Consider the following 24490-nt stretch of genomic DNA (forward strand, 5'->3'; position numbering starts at 1 on the left):
TGAAGGATGTCACAAGAAGACTAAAAATATCCTAGAAGGTAGACTTTGAGGGGAGTATATGATTTTTTCCCAGCTTATATTTTAAGCACTAACTGGCTTAAAAAATTGCCTTTTTCTAATTAGTAGGCTCTTCTCTGCTCCAAATAAAAAATTCCTAACAAAATTACGGAACTGAGATATTGTTCAAATTTGCTGTACCTGCTCTTTTCTGCTTAGGGCTTAGTGCAATTACCGTAAGATGCCTTGAAATCCTAGAGCTATGTTGCTAAGTTGACAGGTCATGAAGTTGGCTTGATTTTTTGCTCAGTTTAAGTCCTAGCATATCTAATCCTGTAAGGGTGTGGTTCTGGTAATGGGTACAGTGAATTCCTGGTTGGGTGCTAGGACACAAAACCCATAAGGAATGGCCATTTACCTCGGATTCACTATTTCACATCTTCATTAACAGATGATTGTATTACCATTAAAAGGCAGTCTTGCCCTCAGTTGTGTGATATGGAAAATGAACGTCTGTCCCCCCTAATTTTAACCACTGTGTCATGCATCATTCAGATGATCTACATACAATTAAGTGAAGAAAGGGAACAAACATCTAAGTGTCAGCTAGGAGCCCAGCAGCATGCTGGACACATATACATTATCTTGTTTGGTTTCATTTAATTATCACAATTCTCATGGTCATTCCACATGTAAGAAGAGTGACTTGGAAAAATCAGACAAATGATATAGAATCATGCAGCAGGCAAATAACAGCATCAGGATTTGAATCCATGTCTGGCTGACTCCAAGACCATAATTTTATGGATAAATAAATTAACTGTCAAGTATCCCCAGAAAATGCTACTGAAGAATTACAATAAAGTGTCCTCTTTTTGCTCAGGAGAGAATTGAGAAGGATAGGCTTCTGGTATCTCTCAGCTATTTTGCCTGACTCGTATTATTTGGGCCATATTTTTCTCTTTAAAAAAATGTCATTTATTTTTATTTTTATTTTTTTTAGAGATGGAATCTTGAGATGTTGCCCAGGCTGGAGTGCAGTGGCTACTGACAGGTGCGATCCCACTACTGATCAGCATGGGAATTCTGACCTGCTCCATTTCCAGCCTGGGCCGGTTCATCCCTCCTTAGGCAACCTGGTGGTCCCCGCTCCCGGATGGTCACTATATTGATGCCTAACTTACTGTGGACAGCTGAGTGGCATAGCACACTACAGCCCAGAACTCCTGGGCTCAAGCGATCCTCCCACCTCAGCCTCCCAAGTAGCTGGGACTACAGGCACACACCAACATGCTCGGCAAAATTTGTGTTTTTTTTTCCTCGGCCATGACTTAGAACTATGGATATGGCTGAAATACGTTCTGTCTTAGGTACTTCAGCCTCAGCTCCCCCTATCACAACAGAAGAAAAAAGGAAGGGATGCATACATCACTGGCATTCCAGTAAGCCCTCTTGGCTCTGATGAGGATTGGCGTATCTGGAACCGGAGTGTACTTGTCCTTCATCTTTTCATATTGAATCTTGTATTTTTTCTGAGAAATGAAAATAGAAGAGAGAGAGACAAGCTTAAGTGTCTTCCCAATTCCCAACCAAGCCACAGGTCTGGTGGAGGGGCACAATGTATTACACTCTTTAAGAGAATAGCTCACTCTTTTGTGTTTTGATGATGCTGAGCACCATTTATAGTAATGAGCTCTCTGATCGAAGGTAGCAGGGGAAGGTTTTAACAAAGTATTTTTCCTTTTACCTGGTGCCTCAGTGCTGAATTCCCGTCTTACCTCGCTGACCATGTCCTTCACATCTTTAGCGTGCTTCAAGGCTGTGGTCTGGTTTCCAGCGTGATGGTGGGGTCTCTCTTTGGTGGCAAGTTCAACATACAGATACTGAATAATAAGAGAAGAAAGTGAGGTGTCATGGAGATAAAGCATTTAGTATTTAGCATTTATTCCACTTCATTTCTAACCATTCAGTGGGTAGGTGGTAACTGTTTACAGTCCTGATGTTTGCTTGTTTTTTTCTTATACGTGTTTTTGTTAATTTGCTTCTCCCTGTGTCTCATGTTTGAAAACATATATACATACCCCAGTTATCTAATATGCCTACTGCTGAGTATGAGCCAATCAAAGCCATGTGATAAAGAATGCTAACAGAAGAGAGAGAGGATTCCCATAGATTCCTCAACATATTTTCCTCATTTTTGCTTGAATGAATGAAATACGGCTTTGTCTGTGGATAACAGGAAGATCCCACAGAATGATCAAGCAATCATTTTCATTACTTTGAGTCCACAGACTCCATACACAAGTTTTATGGCATGTAGGAAAGAAGATGTGGCATCCCTTGCCTGAGTAAAACACAACCATAGTTATCACGGCCCCAAAGAGAACTGCTTCTTCAAGTGCAGTGTTAATGAGCATGAGGTTGCAGCCAGGACAACCAAGTGCGTGAGTCTGCCACTGGCCAAGAGAAGCCAGGCACACATAACAGCCCCTGTGATGCCCAACTGGCAGGTGTGTGAACTTCTCAGCTTACCTGACTCTGAAGCTTCTGTCCTCGCTTGGCTCTTAAAAGATCAGGAGTATCAGGAACTGAAGTAAAGATTGACTTCTGCTTCTTGCCTGCAGCTCTGTAGACCAGCTAGACATAAACCAAGTCATCAGCATCATTTCTGCTACATGACCATGAAGGCATTCTCTGCAGATGCCTTCACTGCTTTCACACGGAAAAGGCAGGGGCCCTCCCACTGCAACAATTGCAGTTTCGTCCCAATAAACCAACCTTTTATTTATCTTCTGCACCTTTCCTTTCTTTTTTTCCTCTGTATCAAAACAAGAGACATTCTCTAGCCTATCCAAAATGCAAGACTCCTGCTGTGTTCTTGGTCCCATTCTAGCACCCTATTCCAGCAACTGTCTGCTTCTCCTCTGTATCTTCTACCCTTCCTGTTTTCCCAACCCTCTCTCTTCATTTGCAAAAAGACTCAAGACCTCTCCCCGCACCCCCCCACCTCTGTCATTAATTAAGCCTTTTCCAGCCTCCAGACAATGGACTTCATTCTTCTTTTCTCAGTCAAGTTGCCTGTGTTTCCTCTTTGCCTCTATTTTAATTAATTTCTCAAGACCATAGTTTGGCTCCCACCTACCCACATCAATGAAGTCACTCTCGTTGAGACTACCAAGAACTTCACGATTGCCAAATACAATAACACTTCTCTGTAGCAACTGAAGCTGCTCAGTGTTCATTCCTGAAAACTCTCTTCTCTGGCTTCCATTCCAGCATTCTTCCCTAGGTGGCCTCCTGTCTTTTAGGTCTCCTCATCAGCCTCCCTCTGTGGTTCTGCCCTTATGCAAAGGCTGCTGGAGTGAAGGATTGGCCCCTTTCACCCCATACATCCTCCTGCGGTGATCTCATCTGTACCTGTGATCTCAAGCATCACTTTGAGATTGATGCCTTCCAAATCTACATATCCAGTGCCTCTCCTGAGCTCCAGATCCAAGTTTTCAACAACTTTCTGAATTTGGGTGATTTACTATGTTCAATGTGCAGTTCTTTATATTGCCTCTATCTCTATCTCAAATTGCTGCTTCTCCTATTTCCTCTACTTTGCTAAATGACTCATTGCTACCCCAATTACTCAGGCCAGAAACTGGGGGAGTCATCCTAGGCTCCTACATCAAAATGGTCATGAATCCTGGGCTCCTAACTTTGTGATATTCCTGAAATCTGATTCTTTGCCAACACCACTGCCCTAGTTCAGCCTTCCGTCTTATTTTTTACATGTCAAAACCACCTGCTCAACTCCTCTATTGGACCACTCCACGGTTCACCCATCTTTCAAAAGTCTGAGACACATATTTTCTTAATGCTCAAATCTATTCTTCCTAGAAATAATTCTTCAATGATTTTTCATTAAGTCCAAGGTCATTTACATAACACCTACAAGTCTTTATACCTGGCTCCAACCCATGTTTCTATAATTTCCCAGTGTTCTTCCACACCCCTCGTGTGCTATGTAAACTAGTCCCAGTTCCTAGAACTTATTATGGCTGCTTTCACATACCGTTCTTCCTGCCTTGAGTGTTCTTCTCCCTCTTATTTGCCTGGAAAACTCCAAGAGTCCATGCTGTTTTGACTATTCCTACATGAGACCATTTATCACACTGATGCCTGTTTCTTCTTCAAGACTAGGGCGTGGCAGTTTAGTGCTATGATCATTTCATCAACTAGAGCTCAAAGGGTCTAAAAAATAGCAGTTCCCTAATAAATGTTGAAGGAATTTAACATAATGAAGCAAATGAGAAAGAACAAATGGATACCAAATAGATTCTAATCATGGATATAAATACCAGTTGAACAGATAAAATGTAAGAAATATTTTAAACACGCACACACAGGTCAATTTCTTTAAATCCAAATTACATACCAATGCAAGTTAAAAGAAAAGTGTAGCTCATGTGTTTGGGGCTTTTTTGTGTGTTACTATTGAAAAAAAAAAGAGATAAACTAAATGAAAGCTAATGTTTCTTCCACGCTCAATTTTTAGTAAAGTAAATCAACAACTCATAGAATTTTATGGTTAAAAAGAGCTCAAATCATCATTTAGTTCAATTCTTTAGGAAATTATGGTGCTAAAGTTGTGAATTACATAAGGTCATATAGCTAACCGGAAGTAAATCTGGGACTAAAAACCAATTCTCCCAAGCCATTTTTTTTCTTATTTTTATTTTGTTTATGTAGTTTTAGAGACAGGGTCTCACTGTGTTGCCCGGGCTGGCCTCAAACTCCTGCACTCCAGTGATCCTCTGGTCTGAGCCTCCCAAGTAGCTAGGACTATAGGTGTGTACCACTGTGCTTGGCCTCTATGCCATTTCTAGAATTATACATTTCTCTGTGTATTTTATTTCCCCTGTACTTAGGTGTGCAATGCTTATGCTTCTTGAAACAACACCCCTGCTTCCTAGTACTACAAATGTGTGTATGTCAAGAATCTATACAATTGAAAGACAGCTCAAAAGTCAGTAACTTGAACTTCTTTTGGCCATCAAACTTTTTACTAACTCAATGTTTTCCAAACTTTCCTGATATTAAAACCCAGGAAGGTTCTTATTAAAAACAGATTTGTAGGCTCTATCCCAACCCTTCTGAATTCAGGGGAGTGCCTTGGATAAGCATTTTATCAAGCCTGGGTCATTGTTATGAAGAGACAAAAAAACTGCACTACTGAAAAGTATCCATTCTTCTTCCTCAGTGCTGATGCACAATTGGCACAAAATCCCCCTCGGAATCAAGAAGTGGAGAAACTAAAGTTTTAGATAATTCTGAACCCTGAAAGCCAAAAAGAGTAAAGGTATTTCAGAGTTATCTTTATTCTGAAGCACTGTAAGTTACCAATTTATTATTATTATTTGGTAGCTGGAGAAGAGATGTGGTGCAGTGGTTTTCAACACAGCCTGCGTATTGTTAAGTAGAATCTCTGTGGAGCATGTGAAAATATACAGATACCCAGACACAGAAAATCTGAGTCTGGTGTGGAACTAGGGGTCAGAGCCCTCTCTGGGTGGTTTTTAAATATTCCACAGGTGATTCTCATGCTGAACCAGAGTGGAAAAGCACAACTTTACTGGGATAAAAATAACACAAGTGTTCCGGTCTGAGTGTAAGCACTGGCTGAAGTGACACAGAGCAGCTTGCAGGAATGCAAATGGGCTCAATGTTGCATTTGCAAAAGCTGAAGAGTTAGTCATCCTTTGTCTCTGGCTCACTGAGTATAGGAAGCTGCATATCCCCTCCACTAAGGGCGATGTGGTATTTCAGGGCATCGCTAAGAGCATAAGATTCCTCATCAGCAGCCATCAGAGCTACTGAGAAGGGTGAAATGGCCTGGAAGCCAGTGCTCAGCTGGGTGAAGCCACAATACAGAATGGTGAATGTACAAACTGATGAACAGAGCTACAATACCAGAGTGACAGTAGAATGGGAATAGCCAGCTGACCCATATGAAGAGCAATCATTTACGCTTGTGAAATGCCCTTTAGCAAACATGCACATCTATTATGGCCAAGGTACTATGGGACACATGTAAATAACATGGGGTCTAGTTATCAAGGAACCAGGAGTCTAAGGAGAGGATCAGATCTATTCACAAATAACTGCAATATATCAGGAGCCTCAGTGCCAGATGAAAATGAGACTAAGTAGCCTGCAGTTTATTGAGTGTGCAGCAGAGCAAGGAGCCACTGAAGACTTCTCCAATGGCACTGCCGTGCTCAGGGTTCCTGATGGTGGGAATCAAAGCGAAAGAAAATTTTGAAACAAGATCAGTTTGGAGACAATAAAAATAAGAAGGTCTTTCTAATCTATAAAATCAAGTAAAACACCTCATCAGCCCTAGATATAGGAAGCGCAAGTATTAATATGCATAACTTAACAAAAGGGGCAAAATAAGTAAAGTGAGGTAAAGTGCAGTCAGTTGACTTGCTTAGACATAGTAGCCATTCCACAGTTAAGAGGGGTAATATGTTACCTGCTGCAGCTGCCTGAACAGCGATCACTTGTGGAATAATTCAGTTTGTACTGGTCAATTTGGTTGACTTTAGTGACAAGTAAAGTGTCCTTACCTCACTCAGATGTGTCTTCAGTTCTTGCACTTTTCTGTATTCTGGAGTGTCAAGCACCACTTTGTATTTGTCTCGCATCTTCCTTGCCTTATCAGTGTACAGGTAATTAGACTTAAAAAAAAACAGAAATACAAGTTGATTAATCACTTAAGGAATTCATGTCATACTGTCTTTCAAATGTCTGGCATGTGTAAGCTGAGCAGGGCCTTCATGTGTTCTGGGTGACTTCTCAGGCAGAAACAACAATTGTCATTTAACTAAGCTCAGTACTTTTCACAGGAGGCACAGATCATAATAAGCAGGTGATAACCTGCTCACGTGGGTTAATGGTAAATTTCCCCTTAAAAGTAGCTGCAGGCTAAGATCCCTTCTTCCTAGCCCTGGAGGCTGGATGATGGGTGCATCCAGCTGTGCAGGGTTAATTATGCACTGTGATGATGTGCACTCACCCAGAGCTTCCGCAGGTGCCGGGAGCGGACCATGTCAGGAGTGTCATACAGGAAGCAGCCAAGTCCCTTCAGGACCTGCAAGTCCTCTTTGTATTTAATCTGACAGGCAAACACAGAAATATAGCTGGTCATAAGCAAATGTAAATCAGGAAACACAAAAGATGGAGTAGCAACACTTCTTTATTACTGTATCTTTCATTTTGGTTCATCTACTTTTTTTTTTTTTTTTTGAGACAGAGTTTTGCTTTTGTCACCCAGGCTGGAGTGCAGTGCCATAATCTCAGCTCACTGCAACCTCCACCTCCCAGGTTCCAGCAATTCTCTTGCCTTAGCCTCCCAAGTAGCTGGAATTATAGGCGTGTACCACCATGCCCAGCTAATTTTTGTATTTTTACTAGAGATGTGGTTTCACCATGTTGGCCAGGCTGGTCTCAAACTCCTGACATCAGATGATCCACCCACCTCAGCTTCCCAAAGTGCTGGGATTACAGGTGTGAGCCACCGTGCCTGGCCGCCAGTTCATCTGCCTTGTACTCTTAGTTTACTTACATCCAAATAAATCACATGCTTTTTCATTTAAGTCTCTAACCCCAAGCCGAGGAAAGAACACTGCTATTTTATTACTATAATATTGATTGGAGAAAAGAACAGATTGAATGGATTGGTTTTTTAGAAGGAGAGAACATACAAGGAGAATGAAAAAATGGCAGCAAGAAGTTGCTAATGGGGGTTGGAGTAGGGATGAGTCAGAGGAAAATACTGATCATGACCTGGGATGGAGGCAACATAGTGAGTGAGGAGTTGGAATGATTCCATGTTGAATGTAGAATGGTGGTCACTAGGTGATCAAGAATGGTGGCAATTCTGTCTTTGCCAATTGGTCCTCTGTTTCCATAGGTGGAGAATTGCAGCATCCTCCTTCCACACTGCCTTACCTCCAACTTGTATTCTTGGTTTAGAAATGCTTATCAGAAAAGGCTATTCAAAGACCACTGGTTGCTTTACTTGCTGAAAGCAAGCCTGCCTCTTGGTAAGACTACTCCAGAAAGACCCCTACGAGATGCTTACATCACTGGTGATGTCTCCCACATAGCGGCAGTGGATCACTTGGGGTGTGTATGGCAGAGAGATCATGTGGCCCTGCATCCTGAAGAAGTCTGATTTGTAGATCAACTAAAGAAAAAAATACCCAAAAACACATGCATTAGAGACTGAACAACTGACATTATCCCAGGTCTCCACTCCCTGTCTTTCTAAAATACCCACCTCACTGACAGCCTCTTGTGTCTTCTTGACTTGGCGGATCTCAGGGGTATCAGGAGTTGTATGGATCTTGTCTTTCAGTTTGTGGTACAATTCTCGATACAGTCTCTGCATTGGAGGAAACATAATTACAGGTATTTAGTAGGGGATTGCTGAGGGTATCTACTGACTAATCAACAACAAAATATTTTACATAAAGAGCCAGGGGAAGAAATATCAAGGATATAGAAAATGATTTGAGATTAGGAAAAAAGGAGAAAACGAGAGTTATTTCATTTAGATAAAGAATTCTGAGCACAAAGCCTTCCACTTTCTATCAGATGTTGCATAGCAGGATCAGATATGCAAACCAGTAGTTGGTGTAGAAAACCAAGGTCATGAGTCAGACTAAAATGCAACCTTATCAAAGATTTTTGAACATAAATGTCAAAAGAAGAAATTATTTCTTTAGAAAAGTTTTGCATCATAATCTATGAAACTGAGTCTCTGCAAGGCATTACCAAATACAAAAACAACAACAACAACAACAAGAAAATACTGCCAAAAAAGGCCAGCATCAAAATGTGACAATAAGGACTTTCTTCCTTTTTGATGGTATGTAAGTTTACAATTAATTCTTAATGCATTTCAAACAAAGCCATGGCCATTGAAACTCAGTATGTCTCTCAGAGAATCAGCATTCAGGTACCTCGCTGGTAACATTGTTGACTCTCCGGACGTGGACAAATGGAACATCTTTGGGACCGAGTGTATACCCATATGCCTTGGTGTGTTCATAGGCTTCTTTGTACTTGAACTGCAAAAGCAAAGTCAGAACGAGATTAATGATGGGTAAACAAGGAGCGACATTACATTTCTCCAAATAGAAAAGAGACGTCACCTTTATTTGAAACATTGTTCTTTTAAAGAATTAAGTATGAAGAAAAGCATGGACAAAATTTCATTATTAATCCAGACCTTGAAAATTATGTGCTGAAAAACAAAACCAGTCCCAGAAAGGAATAAAATTCAACATTTCCTAGGTGAAATCTGTTTGTAGAGAGGTATGCAAAATGACAGAGAAAAATCTATATTTTTAGCCCTAATGTGGCTAGAAAATTAGAAAATACAAAGAAACAAGAGAATGTATTTAGGACTGATGAGTGGCCTCGTAGATTGATTTTAACACATCCTTTAGGTGTTAGATTAGTAAAGCTGTGACTGTCTACTTTGGAAGTACATTATTGAACCATAAGCTATTGGGTCCTTTATGGCCAGCAGGTTTGATTTTCAGGACTATGAAGGGTAGTGTGGAGGGAGAGCTGATTATTCTACCAGTGGCTGGTTGTGGTATGCAGGCCAGACTTCCTGGGATGGCCACAACTTCCCTAAGCCTTCTCCATGTGGTAAATACATCAAGTCCCAATTGGGTACTTGTAAAAAGTGGAGAAGGGCAGCATGAGTGTCGTTATCGGAGCAAGCTGAAGGTAGTAAGAGCCTATCTACCCCTCTAGTCTTCTATGAACTGGGCACAGAGGATTAGTGAGATAAGTATCAGTGCCAACAGCTCGGCAAGAAGTCTTCTTTTCGAAGGAACACATGGGGATGTTACAGCTTCTGCAGTTAAACATAGCAGAGGGAAGACAATACTATCACCACGCCTCAGTAGTACGTGTGTGAAGCTGCATTTCCAGTAAATGGTTTGGGATAATTCAGGGTGCTTCTGTGCTAAGCAAGGCCAGCAGAAGTAGAAGCATCATGACCGCTGTCTGCCCTCAGCCAAGTAGCCCACGAACATCCTATTCTAACCCACAGGGCTACCCAGGTACTGCTGAATTGCAGAAGTGGTCAATTCCACGGCACCCCTAAAAATGTGCTGTCCCTCCTCCCCAGCTCCCATTATTATATCAGGTTGAACCTTTAGGGTATGACTGGAGAATTAGAACAGGCTATTAATATGTCTCCTCCTACTCCACCTTCAGACCCATCTCAATGAGGAGGAGACTACTCACATAACTGCTCATGTAACGGGTATCCTTGATGTGTTTGAAGTGAGGAGTATCACCTGGTAGTCTATATCCAGTGGGCAGGGTGCGCAGGCTGGTTTTGTATAGATTCTGCAGGAATGAGGAACGGCAGGTTAAATGACATCTGGCATGAGGTAACTGATCGGAGCTCAACAAATCGCATATAGCTCATGTTAGGTTTTGGACTAGATACTTAACATGCTTATGCTCACTGAATTGACTTCAAGAAAAAATTAAATACATTCTAAGAGTCATGAAATAAGTCACTTTACTTTTCACCTATTGTTTTGGAAAAATAGAACAATGGTTTATTGAAAGTAGTTCCTGGCCAGGTGTGGTAGCTGACATCTGCAATCCTAACACTTTGGGAGGCCAAGGCAGGAGGATTGCTTGAGGTCGGTATTTGAGACCAGCCTGGACAACATAGCAAGATCTCATCTCTACAAAAAATTTAAAAATTAGGCATGGTGGTATGTGCCTGTAGTCCCAGTTACTTGCGAAGCTAAGGTGGGAGGATCGCTTAAGCCCAGGAGTTTGAGGTTGCAGTGAGCTGTGACTGCACCATTGCACTCCAGCTTGGGAGTCTCCAGAGGAGACCCTGTCTCAAAAAAAAAAAAAAAAGTAATTCCTGTATGCTTCTGAACATATATATGCCCAGTTGACTGTATGGCATCTAGCAAGAATTTAGGAAATGAAGAGAAGACAGGTAACCAAGTGTCACCTTTGTCATTGCTCCATCTCAGGTGATGATATTCAAGCTATCACCAAGATATAGCCAGGTGTATGTTTGTGTTACCCTCTCCTGCCCCCTCCAAACACAATGTCTTGACATCAGGCTGTGAAGAGGTCAGGATGCACACGTTCATGGCGAAAGGGAGGACAAGGCGGAGTGTCTGTCTGTGACCTTAAATACTCTGTCTCTTGGAGTTTAAGATTGAGAATTACATTTAAAATATGAAAAACCAAATTATTTTTATTTTGTTTTTGAGACAGGGTCTCACCCTGTCACCAGGCTGTAGTACAGTGGCACGATCACAGCTCACTGCATCCTTGACCTCCTTGGGCTCAGGTAATCCTTTTGCCTCAGCTTCCCAAGTAGCTGGGACCACAGAAGCATGCCACCATGCCTGGCTAATTTATTTATTTTTGTTGAGATGGGGTTTCACCATGTTGCTCAGGCTGGCCTTGAATTCCAGGCTCAAGCCATCTGCCTGCCTCAACCTCTGAAAGTGCTGGGATTACAGGCATGAGCCACTGTGCCTGGCCAAAATAATAATAATGATAATGATAATAATAATTGTTGTTATTATTATTAGTTGGAACAGAGTTTTGCTCGTTACCCAGGCTGGAGTGCAATGGCGCAATCTCGGCTTACTGCAATCTCCACCTCCTGGGTTCAAGTAGTTCTCCTTCCTCAAGTAGCTGAGATTATAGGCAGGAGCCACCACGCTCAGCTAATTTTTTGTATTTTTAGTAGAGATGAGGTTTCACCATGTTGGCCAGGCTGGTCACAAACTCTTGACCTCAGGTGGTCCGCCTGCCTTGGTCTCCCAAACTTCTGGGATTACAGGCTTGAGCCACTGCACCTGGCCCAAAATTATTTTTAATGCTCAAGACGGGAAATAGCATGAAAATTTGAGACCAAATCAGCACCATAGGGTAACACAGAATAGGTAGGTGGGATCTAGGTTCTTTCTCTTCTGAATACCAACAACAATTTCTAGTTTATCTCTTATTGAGGTTAAAGGCCTTATCTCTGTCATCCCGATTTTCAGCGTTTTGAAAGCTGAGAAGGTATACTGGCTTTCTTCTTTGTAAATTGTAAATATTGCTGAAAAATGCCCATTTATGTTGGGTTGATTGCTCCACAGGAGGATCCTGGCAGCCAGGAGGGAAGACAGAGTATGCTCTGTTTCGTGTTTTGTTTTTTTTCACCTCATGTGAATGGAACAGCATTTATATTTTACACGGACATGTCAAGAGGAAGCAGGCTGAGCTTGCTTCCACAGAGGCTGATGGAATGGATTTCTGCCGGGCACTCAAGTTCTCACTGCTCACCGCACTCTGCAGCTTGTACGCGTGGAGGGCCCGGTCCAGATCCACAGTTTTGGTAGTTGGAGCCACTTTGCCTCTGACACTGTGCACATAGTCATAGTGGTAGACAGCCTGGTGCAGGGAGAAGCATTATTAGAAGCAAAGAAAAGGGAAACCCAGATCTCTCTTTAAAAAAAATAATGGTAGCCTGCTTTCCTTTGCCTGGAGAACTCATCTGGCACCTTACTGTGGCTTGTCCAATAGGATCAGAGCCAGGGTGTGGACACTCACACTGAGGAATACAAGAGATGGCCCAGGCACAAGAAGAGGAAGGGTGGGCATTTTACCACTAGAAGTTCCAAAATACTAGGTCTCAATGTTTGCTTTCACTGGTGGGATCTGATATTGACTTATCATCCTGTAGAGTTAATAAAGAAAGAGCAGCTTTGTGCCTGCCCTGCCTGCTCCACGTCAGGCATCACAGTGGGTGCTTCCTTACGTCCCCATCTTATGCATCAGGATGGGAGGCTCAGATGGATTCAGTGCTTTTCACAAGCCTCATAGATAGTGTGTGGTAGAGGCGAGACTGCGCTCCACATCTCTAACCTCAGAGCCTGCTTGCTTCTTATTCTACCATAGTTGGCTCTAATTTATTAAATGGCTTAGACAGAGATAAACTTGCAATGACCCAGGGCACAAGAAACAATGTTGGAAGCGCTAAGGCCCAAAGTTACTTCATAGACTCAGATCACTTACAACTCTACCCCAGCAAACTGCTTAACACGTCAGGCTTTAGGAAACAGCAGCAGCATTATCAGTACTTTCAAAGGTACCAACTCTGGTTTCTCAGTTAGAAAAGACTTGGCACTGCCCAGCCTGTGGTTTTTACCCCTCTGCTTGAGTGGTGGCCCTGTCTTTGTTACTGTCCACTTAACTTCCCCAGGGAGCACTTACGTCACTTAGCTGTTTCCCACTTTTGACAGCCTGCACGTAGACTGGTGTATCTGTGACAAGCTTGTAGTCATTCCTTGTTTTCAACATGTGAGCTTTATACTTGATCTGCCGAGAAGCAGAAAACAAGCCCATGTTGGACCATTCCTTATGTTTGAAACTGCTGGTTTTCGTAGAGGGTTTGGTTGCTTTTAACTCATGAGCTTTACATTCATCCGCACTTGTTTGACAGACCAAGATGCATTTGAATTTTATAACAGCGATATGGGGCTTCTTGCATCTTCTAGGACACTTGACAACTACTCTTCTAGGAAAGTTTAAGTTTTCTTACTGAAATCCTCATTACAGTATTTAATTTGCCTGAAAATCCTCTCTTTACAAATAGATCTGGTCTATAGCATTGCAAACACTAACAAAAGGCACTTTCCTAAAATGATAATTAAGTGCTTGTTAATATATCCAAAATAGCCTAAAAAGTAAAAAGAAGAGCCAGCAGTCCCTTCTCCACCAGAGGACGATGGCATACCTGGACTGCATCGTTCAGTAGAGTGCCATATGCTTCCCCAAGTGATAGTTGCTCTGCTCCTAGCATCCTCCTTCAGCTCAGCCACCCCCACAGCTAATCTGTGACAATGTCCCTGTTTTAAATAATTTCCTCTTGACTCTAGACTATGCAGAAATGGAAATATACTACAGAACAAAATGAGGCAAACTTACATCATCACGTAGATCATAAGCATGCTTGGCATGGAGGATTTCAGGAGTGTCCCAGACATAGCAACCAATGCCTTTCAGCCAGTTGAGGTCATCCTTGTACACAATCTAGAGGGTTTTGATAGAAAGGATCAGAGAAAAAAATTGACCGTAATAAAAATTGACCTATGTTTTTAACAAAAACATAGGCACATTCTGGACCCAGAAGCCTTTGTAAAATGACGAGCAAAGACATTATGCAAAGAGGCTCAGGGGAGCCACAGAAACATCCATACACAGAGCTGTGCTCCCAGAGATGGCTCCTGAATCAAGTCAGACCATGGACATATAGGAAAGAAATAGTGGAAAAAGGCTACGGTAAAGAAATGGGTGAGTCTGTTGCTCTTTTGTGTGGGGGCGTGGGGCAGGGCAGTGGAGGGTGCTTCTTAAGTGACAGGCTTACGTCGCTGATCTGATCTGTGACTTTCCTGACATGATCATTGACTTGTAAGTCGGGGTGGCAAATCCATTCGTGGAGATGCAGGCGGTAATCAATCTCACTGACTTTCTTCTGAGAATCCTTGGCGGTAACCATCTCTACCATGTCGGGGACGATGTGGATTTTCATCTTGTTCTTTTCATAAACTGATCTGTACAGGCGCTGTGAAGTTAAAATCACATGCCAGTTATACAGGAAATTGTGCCAAGGCAGCATGGCCATACATGAGAGGTCAGGCTAACCAACTCACAGCAAACAGCTGGGGGCCGGGCAGGGGCTGCTATTTTCTGACATTTCCTACAGATTAATACCAGGGAAAATTAAAAAAAAAAAAACATTATAGTTGAAATAATGTGTAGTATCTTTACATGTGCACAATCAGTGTCACATGCCTTGGTAAACAGAAAACGTTCAGTCTGGGCGTGACAGCTCACACCTGTAATGCCAGCATTGTGGGAGACTGAGGCAGGAGGACCACTTGAGCCCAGGAGTTTGAGACCAGGTGGGCAACATAGCAAGATCCCATCTCTATCAAAACTTAAAACCTTAGCTGGGTATGGTGGTGCATGCCTGTAGACCCAGTTACTCAGGAGGCTGAAGTGTGGTGATTCCCTGAGCCTTGAAGGTAAAGGCTGCAGTGAGCCATGATTGCCCTACTGCCCTCCAGCCTGGGCAACAGAGTGAGACCCTATCTTAAAAAAAAAAAAAAGAAAGAAAGAAAGAGAGCAAGAAAGCAAGAAAGAAAGGAAGGAAGAAAGAAAAGAAATGTTCCTATTAATAATACATGGTTATTTTACTTGGCTTCAATTTGAAGTAAAGTCTTTGGAGTTACAGTCATGTGTTACATAACAATGTTTCAGTGAAAATATTATAATACTCTATTTTTACTGTATCTTTTCCATGTTTAGATACACAAATACTTCCCACTGTGTTACAGTTGCCTACAGTGTTCAGTACCGTAACATGTACAGGTTTGTAGTCTAGGAGCAATAGGCTGCACCATCTAGTTGTGTAAGTGCACGCTATGATGTTAGCACAATGGAATCCCATCATGAACGGCGCAGTTCTCAGAAGGTATCCTAGTCTTTAAGGGATGCATGATGGTACTTACATCGATGTTAAGCTTGCCAACTCGGAGGCACCGTGCTGTGTTCGGATCATCTTCAACGCTTCTTGGTAACGTATAAAGAGCTTTGAACTTTTCATATTCTTCCCGATATTTGATCTATAGAGAAAAAGTAGAAAGAAAGAAAGAAACATAGTTTTAGAGAGTATAGATTTATATTGTTAAAAGAGCGTAAGATTTAATGGGAAAAATGACTCTGAGATCCATCCAGCGCTGGGGATGCTACTCCTCTGAACTCATTTCCCCACCTGTACAGAGAGATACAGCACCAGTGCCTGCCATGGGGTTATTGTGTGTCTGAAATCAGCCTGTATCAAAAGTACTTTTAAACTGTAGAGCACTCTGAAATTTTAGTTGCTGTTTTCAAAACTCCTATGCCTATGAGTGAGAACATGCGGTGTTTGATTTTCTGCTCTTCTGTGAGTTTGCTGAGAATGATGGTTTCCAGGTTCATCCATGTCCCTACAAAGGACACAGACTCATCGTTTTTGATGGCTGCATAATATTTCATGGTGTATATGTGCCACATTTTCCCTGTCCAGTCTATCATTGATGGGCATGTTCTCACTCATAGGTGGGTGTTGAACAATGAGAACACATGGACACAGGGAGGGGAGCACTACACACTGGGGTCAGTTGGGGGGAAACAGGGGAGTGACGGTGGGGGGTGGGGAGTTGAGGAGAGATAGCAAGGGGAGAGATGCCAGATGTAGGTGATGGGGAAGAAGGCAGCAAATCAGACTGCCACGTGTGTACCTATGCAACAATCTTGCATGTTCTTCACATGTACCCCAAAACCTAAAATGCAATAAAATAAATAAATGGAAAAAAAAAAAACCTCCTATGCCAATACTAGCACTTTTACTGTTACTACAAGCAATTCATTTTAATGAGTATGTAACTTAAAAATATTGTCTTGTGGTAATGGCTTTGTTTTTCTCACTACAATGAATACAAGATTAAAACTGTGCTCAGGAATTTCTTAGTTTTTAATAACTGAAAAGTCTGCTGCTAAGAAGACACAATCGTTGGATTTCAGTTTCTACAAGGCCTTCAAAAATACAGTGCAATCAACTTCTCTGGGATAACAATTAGTTCTTAAGCCACGTTGCCTATTAATTAGTGTGCCATGATTACATAAACCAGATTAAGACAGAGACTGAGATCCAGTCTCATAACACACGATAATAAAACAACAGTTCTCCCGCAACTCAGACCTGCACCTCCGTAACAAATGAGAGTTCAAAGTACGTATTTGCATCAGAATTTCAGCAATGCCCTTCATTGACTGGAGACCAACCAAAATTTCCACCAGATTTTTCCAGAACAGAAAATCAGCTTCTTACATCTAATCTATTTATCAGCTTCAAAGATGATGGCACTTAAAGGCACCCTTTTAAAAAAACAACAAAACTTTTTTTTTTTTTTCCCTAAAATAAGGTCAGAATACTTCGTTTACAGGATTAATTGTTTTACCTTGCTCCAAAACCAATTTGCTAAGAAGCTTGCCTCTATAATTTTGTTCATGATTCAAGGAAAAAGCCTCTGTTGAGCTTTGTAAATCTTATCTATAACACTTTTCTTCCCAAATGAAAAGTTTGCTCCTTTTTGCAATCTTCCAAATAGAGTTGGGTCTGGGTAAAATCATGTAACTTACTTTTTCCTCCAGGTAAAAATTAAATAACTCCATAGATTGTCTAATGAATTTTTTTTCTAAGCTGTGCATCTCTAAGCCCAGTAGAGTAGTGAAATCAATTTACTGAGTCACTAGCATTTAAATGAGTAGAACAGAATAGAAATGATCAGAGTACATTGTCTCTAGTACAGCAGTCACTACTCTTCTGTGAGACAATTATACCAGAAGAAACTCACATAAACTTCAGGGATGTGTGTGTGTACTTGAAATAAAAAAAATTCTCACTGTGAGTCACGGTCAAAACATGTTTGAGAAATGCTAATTTAAAGTGTTATATAAAATGTTCACAATTAGGAGGTCAAGTCTCTAATTTTTTGAAAGATAACTGGGCTACAAATTACAATAAAGGTTACAGGGAATTTTACAATAAAAGGTTTTACTTTAGTGCATTAATGGATAGAGGGCATAAGACATAGAAGCATAAAGAGAGGACATACGACCTTCTACTATATTTAAACAGCTCATGAGATTTAGGGTTGGTTTGTTATACAGTTATGTTTATATCTAAGAAAAGTTCTACCTTAAAAAAGTAGGATTAACATTTTTTAATGTTTTCTATTTCATTGCTATAAAATAATTTGTATTAACTGGGCATGGAGTAATAACCAGTTATATTCACTGGTTTATTTTTGCCCTACGTCCAGGCAATTCTACTGAAAAAGTCTATTTTTGTAGGGTGTGTTATGTCTTCAGCCCATCCTTACTTCTGGCTCTAGCAGAGACTATCCGTGCAAGTCCTGTGCACACAGGCAGCCTGAATGGTCACATCCTGTCCTTCTTGCAAGTGCTTGTGATTCTCTCCAGGCAGCAGAGAGAGAGGCAGTGAGCACATAGACTCTAATGACTGAGCATTTGGAATTATTTCCTGGACATGCCCATGGGAGCGCTGGGGGTACTTCTGGACAACATATGAATCAGGCTGAAAGATTCTTGGAGTGGAGAGCAGGGGAGGGGAGGGGAGAGGAGGGAAGGGAAGGGAAGGGGAAGGGGAAGGGAGGGTGGGACAGCTGTCATGTTTTTGCTTGACTTACACGGCTGGCCAGATGCTTCTGGTTCTTGGCATGTGTCAGGGACAAGGTGCTGGTAGGTAGGATGTAGCTGGTGGCTTTCACTCTATCCCAGGCCTCCTTATACAGGTTCTGCAGGAATTAAAGACCTTCTTGTGAATATGGGGAATGCATTCTGGTTAGCTTCTGAGTAGCAGGTTTTCCTTCTGTTTCTGTCCTCCTCACACACTCCCTACTGACTCCCAGGACTCCTCTTTAATTTGGGGCTTATTTGATTGTGCATACTAGAATTTCATGAGGTAAAGTAGGATCAAAGGTCCAGGAAAAAACCATAGAAAAGCCTTTGGGGATAGAGTCTCCATCCCATTTATTCTCTTACTGTCTCGGAAGGGGGAAAGGTAGCTCATATATAAGAGGGAAAAAAAAAACTCAACTCACACTGCTGTACAGATTCTTCAGGTTTCTGGTTCTGTCAGAATCCACTGTCTCCAGAACTGTTGTGTATTTGTCCTTAATCTGATGATAATTTTCTTTATATTTCACCTATAGACAAGGAATAACAGGTTATTCACCTCTGTTGTTTGAAAATATGTAAAGACAAGAAACAGTTTGTCCCAGGAAGGGAAGTATAGGAAGACGCACCTCACTGGCATTAATGCCACTCTGAACAGCAGTCACATAGAGGGGCGTGTCTGTGACCAGATTATAGTTTTGTAGATTTTCTTTACCTGCCGCTGTATATTGTAACTGTGAAGAAAAACAAAAGTCACCACAAATGGTAACATACAGGTCTGTCCTCAGCTTTAGCTGCTTGTGCCAACTTAGCTGTGCCTTTCTTTTTTTCTGGATTTCAGCTTTAATCCTAACAAACAAGTTGTCATTCTAGAGTCCTGCAGACTTTGTGTAGCTGCCAGAATGAACAGTTTCACTTGACCAAGACTGGGGTCAAGACTGTGGCCATTTTGTTGCCTTTTCCATGCCTATCTTCCACCCCTGACAGCAGCCCCTCACTTTTAACATTCTATTATATCTGCCCCATCAGAGCTGAACCATGCGCTGAAAAATTTTCCAGATAGTGATTTTTTCCTGTAGTCAAAGGACGCTTTTGCATTCTACTCTCTGTAAGTTAACCTGATCAACTAAAGTACAGATGCTTGAGAGTAGCTCACTATGAAACACCTCCCACATAAACTTCCGGTTATCAATGTTCACTGCCTTAAACTGCAGGAGAGACTCATATGGGAAGATCCAGCCCCAAAGCAGGCCACTAGAAGAGGTCTGACCGGGAGAGGAGGGGCTTCGGTCAGTCAGAGCCTACACTGTCACAGCAGCTTTCTTAGCCTGGTCATCAGTCCACTGACACCACCATGGATTCTGATGACCCTTGGAGGGCCAGTCCTTCTAGAAAGGTGGCTCACCTGACTCTGAAGGTCATATGCTTTCTTGGCATGGAGGATTTGGGGTGTATCCCAAACGTAGCAACCAATGCCTTTCAACCAATTCAGGTCATCTTTATATACATTCTGCAAGAAAGAGAGAACAGTGAAATGTGGAAGGTATTCTGAATTTACAACTGAGCATTTGATAATTTCCTATCAGTCGTTGGCTGTGCTTATTGCTTAGAGGACATAGGGTACGCCTTTCACCAGCTGGAAGGTCTTTAATTCCCAAGCCTAAAGAAGCTGGAGCTCAATATCGAAGTCTGAGTCTAGTGTTAAAACAATCAAATATTTCACATATATGTCCTATGGCTTAGGATGGATTCTTACATCAAAAGGTGCTTACTCATGCCACTTTGTGTGGAGAAGCAACACGATTTATGAATACAGGGACAAGGGGAACATGGCAGCTGGGGTTGGGGGCGTGGCCAAGACAGAGTCATGGAAGCTATAGCTAAGTCAAGCTGCAGAAGGGACATCATACATCACTCAAGATCTCCTGGGCGTTTCGGACGCGTATAACATTAGGTTCTTCTGGAAGAGATGTCCACTGGTGGAAATAGTGTCGATACTCCAGGTCACTGAGGATGTATTGGCACTTTTTAGCCAGCACATGATTCATCATATCGTTGGGGATATGAACATTTGCTTTGGTATCCTCATAATGTTTTCTGTAGTTCAACTAATATATTTTAAAGACAAAAATAAGAAAGGGACTTAAATGTAAATTATTCAGATCAATCTCTTTTAGATCCTTATTTCCCATATAGATCAGTATCTCTAGAATAAACTAAGGTTAAAAAATCATACTTTAATGTATTCTTGTTCTTTTGAAATTTCCCATCCTCCCCCCACCCCACATTTTTTTTGAGACGGAGTCCTGCTCTGTTTCCCAGGCTGGAGTGTAGTGGTGTGATCTCCACTTACTGAAATCTCTGCCTCCCAGATTCAAACAACTCTCATGACTCAGCATCCCGAGTAGCTGGAATTACAGGTGTGTGCCACCACGCCCAGCTGATTTTTGTATTTTTGGTAGAGACGGGGTTTCACTGTGTTGGCCAGGCCAGTCTCAAACTCCTGACCTCTGGTGATCTGCCTGCCTCGGCCTCCCAAAGTGCTGGAATTACAGGTGTGAGCCACTGCGCCTGGCCTGAAATATCCCATCCTTTTATAACACAGGGTAAATAGTCACCTTGTTGATGTTCCCTTTTCCCAACACAAAGCAGTCACAGTATTTAATAGTGGGGAGAAAGTGGCAGGGAGAAAACACACAGCCACCAAGAGTCCACAGGCTGACTGGCAGGGGAGAGGAGAAGCTCAGGAAGGACTCCACACCACTCCATTTCCCAACTAACCTGAACCAAGGGCAAGTTATAAACAGGCAGACACGACAGCCCCCTTACGGGGCACAAATCCCATGTTAAAGTGGACATTTGCTTACCACACTCCTCATCTTTTGGAAATCCAGACAGTGAACCACACCAGGGAATTCACCGATCACTTTTCCAGCCAGGTAGTGACCTTTCTGCTTCTCATATGTCTCTTTGTATTTAAGCTGTAAAGTGGGTTCAACAGTGAGAATCGCCGGAGTTTTCTAACCAGTCCCTTGATCCCCAATAAAGACTCCCAAACTTAGGAGAGGAAAAGGTCATACTGACCTCACTGTTCACCAGATCGGCATGCTTGGCTCCAACGATGGGAATGTAGCGCTCGTCCAGGGTATAGCCATAGGCCTTGGTGCCCTCCCACGCCCCTTTATACAGGATCTAGAACAAAGAAATATGTGGCAACAAAAGTTTGCATCCCATTTATTTCAGATGCCACTAAAACAATGGGTCAAATTAAGGTGAAACATGTATGTTCAAGGCAAGGCTGAAATCTTTATCTATAGCCATTAGTGTGGCTAACTAGAACAGGGAAATTATTTGGTTTATTGCAAATTAAATTTACAGACTCTAGGTATTTTAATTTTTATGTTTTTTTTTTTTTTTTTGAGATGGAATCTTGCTCTCTCACCCAGACTGGAGTGCAGTGGCATGAACTCAGCTCACTGCAACCTCTGCTTCCTGGGTTCAAGAGATTCTCCTGTCTCAGCCTCTGGAGTAGCTGGGAATACAGGTGCATGCCATCATGCCCAGATAATTTTTGTATTTTTCATAAAGATGGGATTTCACCATGTTAGCCAGACTGGACTCTAACTCCTGACCTCAGGTAATCCATCCACCTCGGCCTCCCAGAGTGCTGGGATTACAGGCGTGACTCACTATGCCTAGCCAACTCTAGGCATTTTATAAGAGTTGATTATATTTGCGATCCTAGTAAAAGTGACAAGAAATTTGCACACAGGGAGATAACTGGCAAAGATTCTTTCCCATTGGGTGCACACGTGCACACCATCGTCCTCCTTTAAATTAGTTGAATGAAATTTTGGAGGGCAAGTTTTCCTCTTGTTGGCTGGAGATGCTGGTGCATGATTGCTAAAGAGGGACCAGCCTTTTCTCCCTTTTCTCTGTTGATAGGTGCTCAATCATACGTGTACACAGAGCACTTGTTAGATTATTATTCTATCAGTTTAAGTCTGTTCCTTGCCTGCGCTCACTTGCGTGGGCTCCTGAAGGGCTTGCCTCATTGAGCTTTAGGCTCTCAGTGCCTCCCGAAGTGCCTGGCACATCACAGGAGCTCCAGCCAAATAAACGCCATTTGCCTCGAATAACATGCTACTTCTAATAAACAAGACTAAGAGCAATGGGAATATAAATAACGGGTTGCCTTATAAGTTCAGCAGTTCATAAAATCAGCCAAGAATATGAATGCAACAAGAGCTTAAAATTAGAAGTTGAGTGGTTACTACATAAAAGAGAACTTACAGTACTGTAGAGTTTTCCCATGTCTTTGGAGTGGGAGATATGTGGTGTGTCTGGTGAAAACGTATACTTGCCCTTCGCTTTATTAAATGTTTCTTTGTATTTTACCTAAGGAGAGAAAACAAAAGCAAACATTTTATTACTAGAAATGTATATTAAATTTTCAAGATTACCTAGAAATATAATCAGTCCACGTTTAGAGATTAAAATTGACCAACTGGTTGAATTTTAGTCCATTTTAACTAAAACAACAGAATAATTTGGATAGGAGTATAGACAGCCAAAAATGGATACAATTTGCCACCTACTCGATTTTTTTTTGAGATGGGGTTTTGCTCTTGTTGCCCAGGCTGGAGTGTAATGGCGTGATCTCAGCTCTCTGCAACCTCCGCTTCTCAGGTTTAAATGATTCCCCTGCCTCAGCCTCCTGAGTATCTGGGATTACAGGCATGTGCCACCACGCCCAGCTTATTTTTTCTATTTTTAGTAGAGACAGGGTTTCTCCACATTGGTCAGGCTGGTCTCGAACACCCGACCTCAGGTAATCCACCTACCTTGGCCTCTCAGAATGCTGGGATTACAGGCATGAGCCACTGTGCCCAGCCTACTAGTGACTTTTAAGACAACCCCAAAGATGATAATTTACCACCTCCTTTTTTTTTTTTTTTACAAGCAATTATCTAAAGTTAAACTTATCCACTCAATAATACAATGAACTCCCCAGTCTATGCACTTAAGCATACACAAAGGAAACTTACATCACTTTGATTGACAGAATTAATCTTGGCTAAAACAATCTCTGGAGGATCCACCACACTTGTAAAGTTAGGATAGTTGTCAAGGGCATTTTTCTTATATTTTATCTGTAAAGAAACGGAGACAATTAAGACAGGTTTACCACTACAGATTATCTACCCCCACATGGCAGGTAGCAGGGCAGGCATTAGAAAGGAGAACAGGCTTTGCATACCTGATTGACCATTTCCTGGTTCTTAGTAACCCTCACATGGTCCACAGAATCCAGGGGAATCCAGCCAATGCCTCGGAGCCACTCCAGGTCAGCTTTGTAGACATTCTGAGAGCAGGAAAAGAAACATAATGGAGGAATAAATGACTGGGACACACGCTTACAGATGGCAGATGACATTTTGTTTTTTTTTTCAGAAGCTTTTCAAGGATTTCTCTCTAGTAGTTGTCTCATTCATGCAATAGTGATTTCACCTGAGCAGTATTTCTTGTGGCTATGACTGTGCAAGAGGCACTGTGCTTGGTGCTTTGATGAATAAGTATGAAGAAGGAGTTTTAGGAGTCAAGATAAGTCATTTATAAAGCAGGAAGTACTGTTAGATCAATTGCTCTAATGCTATTGGAGTTGAGGGGAAGGGGCTATTTTCTGCTATTGTCATAAGAAAAGGCTTACCAAGGAGCTTGTACTTTTAGATGGATTTGGTACATTTAGTCATGTAGGAGTATGCGGGTAAATGAGGTAAACTACACAAGTAAATGTTCACGTATTGGGAAGGGGGAGGCATCTCCGGGGTCCTGGTCAAACCTATTCTTGCCCTTACCGTTTCCAGCACCTAGATTCTCCCAGCCTATCCCACACAAAAATAAGAGGAGTTGCTATTCTGATTAAAGTTCCACAATGGCTATTTTGCTGCAGCAACCCGTGAGGTGGGATGTTCAAGTTCAACATCTATGCTGCAGCAGTCTTTGACTTCCGGCTTCCCTTTTGTTAATGATGAGAGGACCCAGGTAGCATTAGCTTCACTGGGCACCTGGGCAGCTAAGTTGATGCTGCCAGTTGCTGTGCCACACAAACAGAAGGCTGGTGGCCTGAATCAAGCAC

At 42.0% G+C, this 24490-nt stretch overlaps 1 protein-coding gene across 50 annotated transcripts in view; it reads right to left on the reverse strand.

Annotated features, from left to right (window-relative positions):
- NEB (nebulin) overlaps positions 1–24490 on the reverse strand; it is a 204562-nt gene that overhangs the window by 53184 nt on the left and 126888 nt on the right. For 47 of the 50 annotated variants that reach the window (XM_032286403.1, XM_032286401.1, XM_032286400.1 and 44 more), the window contains 24 exons: positions 23612–23712; positions 23400–23504; positions 22645–22749; positions 21436–21543; positions 21219–21332; positions 20262–20459; positions 19757–19861; positions 18981–19085; positions 18777–18881; positions 18363–18470; positions 15621–15734; positions 14474–14671; positions 14035–14139; positions 13321–13425; positions 12391–12498; positions 10318–10422; positions 9015–9122; positions 8330–8434; positions 8132–8236; positions 7064–7162; positions 6615–6725; positions 2530–2634; positions 1776–1880; positions 1425–1529 (listed from right to left, as the gene is read on the reverse strand). In XM_032286403.1, coding sequence (XP_032142294.1) covers positions 1425–1529; positions 1776–1880; positions 2530–2634; positions 6615–6725; positions 7064–7162; positions 8132–8236; positions 8330–8434; positions 9015–9122; positions 10318–10422; positions 12391–12498; positions 13321–13425; positions 14035–14139; positions 14474–14671; positions 15621–15734; positions 18363–18470; positions 18777–18881; positions 18981–19085; positions 19757–19861; positions 20262–20459; positions 21219–21332; positions 21436–21543; positions 22645–22749; positions 23400–23504; positions 23612–23712 — 2732 coding nt within the window. Of the gene's footprint in view, positions 1–1424; positions 1530–1775; positions 1881–2529; positions 2635–6614; positions 6726–7063; positions 7163–8131; positions 8237–8329; positions 8435–9014; positions 9123–10317; positions 10423–12390; positions 12499–13320; positions 13426–14034; positions 14140–14473; positions 14672–15620; positions 15735–18362; positions 18471–18776; positions 18882–18980; positions 19086–19756; positions 19862–20261; positions 20460–21218; positions 21333–21435; positions 21544–22644; positions 22750–23399; positions 23505–23611; positions 23717–24490 lie in introns of all 50 variants that reach the window. The other 3 variants (XM_032286410.1, XM_032286405.1, XM_032286398.1) reach the window with 1 other exon arrangement.

Source organism: Sapajus apella, unplaced genomic scaffold (assembly GCF_009761245.1).
Source record: "Sapajus apella isolate SASKATOON/1434 unplaced genomic scaffold, GSC_monkey_1.0 scaffold18, whole genome shotgun sequence".
NCBI classification, from domain to species: domain Eukaryota; kingdom Metazoa; phylum Chordata; class Mammalia; order Primates; family Cebidae; genus Sapajus; species Sapajus apella.